At 46.9% G+C, this 6,823-nt stretch overlaps 1 protein-coding gene across 2 annotated transcripts; it reads left to right on the top strand.

Annotated features, from left to right (window-relative positions):
• Positions 1-219: 219 nt before the first annotated feature.
• Positions 220-6,534, top strand: atg13 (ATG13 autophagy related 13 homolog (S. cerevisiae)). 2 transcript variants are annotated; one of them, XM_069711854.1, is made up of 18 exons: positions 220-297; positions 851-931; positions 1,146-1,226; positions 1,305-1,424; positions 1,515-1,561; positions 2,057-2,197; positions 2,289-2,329; positions 2,668-2,764; positions 2,912-3,019; positions 3,152-3,245; positions 3,416-3,514; positions 3,854-3,937; positions 4,039-4,148; positions 4,262-4,403; positions 4,570-4,647; positions 4,786-4,893; positions 5,010-5,138; positions 5,287-6,534. In XM_069711854.1, exons 2-18 carry the CDS (start codon positions 863-865, stop codon positions 5,362-5,364), a joined length of 1,626 nt encoding a protein of 541 aa, XP_069567955.1. In that variant the 5' UTR covers positions 220-297; positions 851-862; the 3' UTR covers positions 5,365-6,534. The 2 variants fall into 2 exon arrangements, with proteins under 2 accessions (XP_069567955.1, XP_069567956.1); XM_069711855.1 differs by lacking the exon at positions 3,416-3,514.
• The last annotated feature ends 289 nt before the right edge of the window (positions 6,535-6,823 follow it).

Below are 6,823 nucleotides of genomic sequence, written 5' to 3'. Positions count from 1 at the left end.
ATGTATAAAAATAAAAACAATATATTCTGTTTTTTTTCTTTCTTTTAAACATTTGTGAGTATTTACGTGTTCATGTGTTTTCTGGTCTCTTTCCTTTTTTTTTTTTTTTTTTAAACAGATCGTCACAAACACGGCGAAAGTGCCGTTGTGAAAGTGCTGCTACCCAAACACGTCGACATGGAGAAGATAAACAGAAAAGCAGCTCGGACGTTGTGGACATAAACACGACGCTGGAAGCCATCTTCATTAAACCCATTTAAATGTCACCGGAGCTCACTTCTTAAGTGAACATCTCATGTAAGTTATGCGTTGTTTTTTTTTAATTATTATTTGTTTGTGCGGCGAAGTTCAAAGTGCGCGTTATTTAGCCAGCTGGCTAATATTAGCTGCACGCTAACGCTGGTGAGTAACGTGGGAGTAACGTGGGAGTAACGTGGGAGTAACTACCGAAGAAAACACGGTGTCCTATCTTGTTTGAAAGGCTTTAACGAACCCTTTGACGTGGCTGTCACTGCCCTGGTATTTAAAAACCATCTCCAGGTCTCGTTTCACGTCAACGTGGAGGCCCAACCTGCTGCAACATGGAGGCTCGTTAACAGCTGTGATAAACACACCGAGTTCATCTTCATGCTCGAGAAATTATTCTTATTATATTGTCTATTACCTCCTTTTAGAAACTGGTGCATTGCCACGTAGCAGAGCTCCACACATGATCAAAAACTGGCTTTGTTTTGGAGCACGCTTTCTTAGTACTGTTGTACACATTGGATGATATTTGGATGATATTTGGAGGACATCGGTTATATATCTGATTATTCACTGTGTACGGGTTGTGTTTGTGTGACTGCAGGGTCCTGACAACATGGACGGTGACCTGAGTCCCCAGGATAAAAAAGACTTGGACAAGTTCATCAAGTTTTTTGCCTTGAAGGTAAGAAACTACTGTAATGCTCTTTTTTTTTTTTTTTTTTTTTAAAGATGTGGTATCTGTTGTTGATACGTTTAACTTTGTGCCGCTCAAAGCGTCGGAACAAACTATTTCACTGTGAATCTGGATAATCGTGTTGGTGGTTTTCACGTGGATTGTTTCTATGTCTTAACTGTCTTTGTTGTTGTTTTTTTTGGGCCTGTTTGTATATTTGTAGACTGTCCAGGTAATAGTCCAAGCTCGCCTTGGAGAGAAGATCTCCACCCGCTCGTCCTCGTCGCCGACCGGCTCCGACTGGGTAAAATAAATTGCTCGTTCTTCTGGTCCGGATTGTTGGTCGTCTTCAGTAAAACGTGATTGTTAATATTCCTCCTAGTTTAATTTGGCCATCAAAGACATCCCAGAGGTGACTCATGAAGCCAAGAAGGCACTGGCTGGCCAACTTCCAGGCATCGGACGCTCCATGTGTGTTGAGATCTCCTTGAAGACATCAGAGGTACAAACCAATCAACAGGGAAACCATAGATCACACACTGATGTCCTTTTTCTCTGCATTGATCTTCCTTCCTCTGTCTTCCTCCTTCAGGGGGACTCGATGGAGTTAGAGACGTGGTGCCTGGAGATGAATGAAAAGTGAGTGGATAAATAGGTCAATAAAATAAGAAGTTTTGTCTGTGAAGCTGTAAAGAGGAGAAGTCTGGAGAATCACACATCTTTTTATCTGCTAAACGAATGAGTTGCGTCATTATATGATGACGAAGGCTTCATCATGTGCAGCACTTATGATCGCAGCTTCTCTCTGCCAATACTGGGCTGTCTGCCACGTGATGTTGTTTGATCATGAGCGTGTCCACATCCTGTTACAACCAACAGATCCACGCCTTGAATCCGGGTCAGTACACGTAACATTATTAAACTACAGTGCTGTTAATGGAGCCACAGATCTACTGCAAGTTTGACTCAGGTTTTTCTTCCATAAAATATGAGTGATGGTTTTAATTTCCTCAAAGCTGACCTCCTTTACAGCCACCATGTCCATAAAATGTACTAAACTGCAGTTATATTTTTGGTATTTAACTGGCCTTCTGTTTGAAGTCCCACCAATCTCCTTCTCCGTCTCTGCTGCAGGTGCGATAAGGACATCAAGGTGTCGTACACGGTCTATAATCGTCTGTCTGTCCTTCTGAAGTCTCTGCTGGCCATCACCAGAGTGACGCCTGCCTATAAACTGTCCAGGAAACAGGGACACGACTATGTCATATTATACAGGTGAGCGATGCCCCGAAGGCAACGCCTCTCGTATATCTCCATGTCATCTGAACCCAAATGTTTGTTCTGTTTCTGCCTCTCTTCTGTCCAGGATCTACTTTGGGGAAGTCCAGCTGAGTGGATTAGGAGAAGGTGACTGAAACTCTGCCCTCTGACCGACATGTCTTAAATCACTGATGGTTCACAGGCACACACAGTTACCACATAAGGGCTTTAAAATAAGTACTTTAGATGTTGTTGTTGTTGTTGTTTCTTTTGCCGTCTTGTACCTGCCACATCAAACTTTTCTGAGATAGATCGGAAGTAAATAAACAATGAATTACCGTGTCTAAAAAGAAGTTTTAGAATCAGTCAAACCTAAATTAAAGCATCAAAGTTGTAGCTGATTGTAACGAGAGACCGAAAACAGTATTTGTGAAAAAATCTTCTTGTCAACTGAAGCGTGTTGTGTGTTGTGTTTTTTTTTAAAGGTTTCCAGACCGTGCGTGTCGGTGTCGTCGGCACGCCCGTCGGCACCGTCACGCTCTCATGTGCCTACCGCACCAACCTGGCGTTCATGTCCAACAGGTAACCAACGCGCTTCATCCAGACCAAAAACAAAACGTCTCACAAAGGGAGTTAGTATATAAACGCTGTTATTTACTTCTGTATTTGAAGACGTGAACATTTTGCTTCAGTGCTGATCAGCTGTTGAAATGTCATCATCCTCTACAGGCAGTTTGAGAGGTCAGCGCCCATCATGGGAATCATTGTGGATCACTTTGTGGATCCTCCCTGCAGCAGCCAGCGTCCAGCCACCATGGGACATCCCTGCAACTACAGGTCGCTGTTTTAGGCCCAATAATCCATCTGTTGGAGGTCACACATCGGCTCCTGCTCATTTATGTCTGTGAGGTCACTTCCTGCCTCCAACCCTAGGATGGAGTTTTATGAGTGTAATTGTCTCGCGTGCAGAGCTCCAGATGAGGAGGACGGAGGACCGTTCGCAGGAGTTCAGGACTCACAGGAGGTCTGCACCACCTCCTTCTCCACCTCCCCTCCCTCGCAGGTAAGAGCTCGCTCCTTCGCTCTCCCGCCTCTTTCTTGATCCTGTGACTTCTTCTCTCCATTTTCACACCTGTTTTTCATTTCACTTTCTCTTTTCTCTCTTTGTCTTTTGTCTTATTTCTTGTATGTTTATCTCTGCGTGTGTGTGTGTGTGTGTGCGCACGGACTCAGTGTGTGTGCACACTGAGTCCGTCTCCCTCTAAACTGTCCAAGCCCCTCCCCCTGGACAGTCTGCAGCTTCCATTGGCTCCTGGACTTGTCACTCACACTGTGAGTTTCTGCTGACCGCTGAGCGAGTGTGACTGTGAGACACCCTGAAGCCCCGTTGGTCCCTCACACCGAACATTTGTCTTGTGTCTTCATCCGCTTTGTTTCCCGTTAACGTTTGTAGTTCAGTGCAGAGCTTCACGTGCTGTAGCTTCAGTGTGCCACTGATCACTCGACCTGTTTCGGTGTTTGATCATCGCCATCACACGAGCCACCGTAGTAAACCCTGTTCATGTTTGACCCATCTAAAGAACACGCACACACGGCACAGTGTGTGATTACGCCTGAAATCCTCCACGTTTTGTGATGAAGATCTCTTCCTGTCTCTCTCCGGCTCTTCAGCTGTACGCCTCCAGGTTATCCTACCAGCCTGCGGCTCTAATAGGAGCTGCAGAGCTTTGTCACGCAGCTGCCAACACAAACCAGGTGATCCACACAGTTAAAATGCCGGATGACTTTTACTGTCGATCGATTAGTGGATGAATTGACTGTTTCAGCCGTAACCCTCCGTTGTTCTTCGTCTTCAGGTGCTGCATGCTGGGAAAGAAGGCGGGGTCGTGTTGATTCCTGCTCAGCCCCCTCACGGAGCTGAGGCCCACCTGACGGTAGACCACGCCCCCAACACACCGAGCAGCAGGTGATTCTCCCCCGACGTGACTTCAGCTCGGCGTCTCCACATCCGGCAAAATCTGAGCTGGTGTTTTTTCCTTCGCTGACTTCCCGTAACTGTCTCGTGATCTCTCACCTCAGCGGCGACGATGACGGCCTGTCGCAGAGCGGAGAAGGACGCAGGGATGAAGGGCGGAGGAGCGTTTCTCCGTCTGACCCGGTGGAGTTTCTCAGTGCGTTCACGAGGAAGGTCGGAGCCTTCGTTAATAAACCCAGCACGCAGGTAGAGAACGGGACTCAGGAGCCGGTGGCACCTTTTATCACCTTTTTGTTATTTCCCCAGTACACTGAATCCAGGTGTGTGTGTGTGTGTGTGTGTGTGTGTGTGTGTGTGTGTGTGTGTGTGTGTGTGTGTGTGTGTGTGTGTGTGTGTGTGTGTGTGTGTGTAGATAACAGCAGCCAGTCTGGATCTGCCATTTGCTGCATTTGCTCCTCGAGGCCTGGACTTAGAGGAGAATGATCCCATGGTAACGGATGAAACGAGTGGACAGATACAGCCGAGTCGTACTCTTACTTTTCTGCAGAGGAGATCATTTTCCGTGTGTGTGTGTGTGTGTGTGTGTGTGTGTGTGTGTGTGTGTGTGTGTGTGTGTGTGTGTGTTCAGGTGCAGCCTCCAGACTCCCCCCCCTGCCCGTCCCCCCTGCAGGCCAGCCTTCACTCTCAGGGCTCGGAGGGATCTGGGCAGCAGGACGACTTCGTCATGGTCGACTTTGTACGTCCTCACGCTTTGTGTTCAGACCGCTGGCGAATCAGATTTTTGTTTCTCAAATCAGATCTTTGGGCCTCCGAGTCCTGACTCGTGCGTAAATACTTCTTCTCTGCGCGCAGCGTCCGGCCTTCTCTAAAGACGACCTGCTGCCGATGGATCTGGGGACCTTCTACAGGGAGTTTCAGAACCCTCCGCAGCTCGCCAGCCTCTCGCTTCACATCAGCTCCCAGTCGATGGCCGACGACTTGGTAGACACTTTAAAAAAAATGTTTTATTCTCTTGATAAAACTTCTCAGTCCCGTAGAGTTTTGTTGGAACAGTGAATGAACGCTATTGATACCAGTGATTTGTGTTGGCCTCCCTCCTCCTCCCACCTCCTCCTCCCACCTCCTGCAGGACTCACTGCCAGAGAAGCTGCGCGTCTACGAGAAAAACATAGACGAGTTTGACGCCTTCGTGGACATGCTTCAGTAGACAGGAGGACGAGAGTAGAGACGGACTACCTGTGAGACAACACAACAAGTGGAAGAAAAAAAAAAAAAGAACGGAAGGAAGAAGGAAGAAGCAGACCAGAGGCTCTCTGGCTGTTTATCCCGTGAGATGAACTCAGACTGAATCACCGTGCTTTAGCGTGAAGCTCCTCGTGTCCTCCCCGTTCACCTGACTGCACAGCTCGTCCTCCACGATGTAAATACTGACATCTGACACCGGCACACACACACACACACACACACACACACACACACACACACACACACACACACACACAACCTCCTCCGGTCTGCTCGCGTTCAGGTTTTTCTTTTTTCTGTGTAGCACAAACCTGCTGCGTGTAATCAGATGATCGTTGGGGTCTTCTGTCACTTTCAGGCAGCCGTGTAAACCCAAGGACGAGACCGTTTAAACCGTAGCTCCCCGTTATCTCTCGACCCTCTCTCTCCCTCCCAGATCGGTGACGGCGCTACTGAAGTTACACCGATGTGATTTGGGACATCCTTTTAAAATTGAAATCTTATGAAGCTGGTCTTGGCAAAGAAATTGGCTCACTTCCGTGTTGTAGTTCAGAAAAGTCTTTCCGGTGCAGCAGCAGTAAAGAGCCTCTCAACACCGTCCCAGCTGGTCTGGGAATCTAAACTTCAATGTTAGCAAATGGCCCCCGGAGGAATTCAAAGTGAATTAACTGCAGTCCTTTATAATGTACAGAAACCTCACACGTCCACACTGCACTCCGTTGTCTGCTCATGAAGCCCACCTCGCTTAAACTAATACAACATCCTGACAATAAAACAGGCCTTGACGCTAGTTGTGTTTCAGTTTTTGTTGACACTGTAATTTGTCCTTTATAAACTACACAGACAATAACAATAAAATGTAACCCCAGCACAAATTGCAGCCTCAGAAACAACCACGACTAAAACATCTGGGTTGGATTTATTGCATTGCAGGACTTCAGGTGTGATGGCTGAGGATGCTCACTGTGTGCTCCTCATCATGCTTGTGTGTATTTGGGGATTTTGTAAAAGTGGGTTGAACATTTCCAGCAGAAAAATAATAATCCTCGACTGTTCTTCAAGTTTGGTTGAAAGCTTTAATTCTTCTGTTGGTGTACATGTCCTAATAAAAAGCATGGCTGCTCTGTTCAAACATCTGATTTCTGACAATGGATCCCCCGACATCACGTACAGCTCCCGTTTACTTCCGGGTGTTTGCCTCGTGCACCGGCGGCACCACGGACAGATCTGCTGCAGTGAAGCAGATAAATAATGATGTTCAACTTTACTGAAAGTTTGGAAGGCTTTACAAAAGCTTGAGGAAGGAGTCGCTGTCCACGCACGTGCTGCAAAGTTGAAGGAAAGACGACGTGTTTTGGTGAGTAAAACGTCCAAATTTAACGTTTTGAGTAACAGTTCTGCAAAGAAAATACGCTTTTTTA

This window comes from Brachyistius frenatus, unplaced genomic scaffold (genome assembly GCF_029030835.1).
Source record: "Brachyistius frenatus isolate BFR_SWC_R1_liver_20210118 unplaced genomic scaffold, ASM2903083v1 Contig_103, whole genome shotgun sequence".
NCBI classification, from domain to species: domain Eukaryota; kingdom Metazoa; phylum Chordata; class Actinopteri; family Embiotocidae; genus Brachyistius; species Brachyistius frenatus.
The sequence above is the reverse complement of the archived record's forward strand: the minus strand, read 5'-3'. Positions and strand labels throughout refer to the sequence as shown.

Bases quoted from the DNA above. Each gene is read 5' to 3' on its own strand.
- atg13 (XM_069711854.1), top strand. From the start codon at position 863: ATGGACGGTGACCTGAGTCCCCAGGATAAAAAAGACTTGGACAAGTTC. The intron at 2,198-2,288 runs GTGAGCGATGCC...TCTTCTGTCCAG, and splicing joins GACTATGTCATATTATACAG to GATCTACTTTGGGGAAGTCC. The intron at 2,765-2,911 runs GTAACCAACGCG...CATCCTCTACAG, and splicing joins CTGGCGTTCATGTCCAACAG to GCAGTTTGAGAGGTCAGCGC.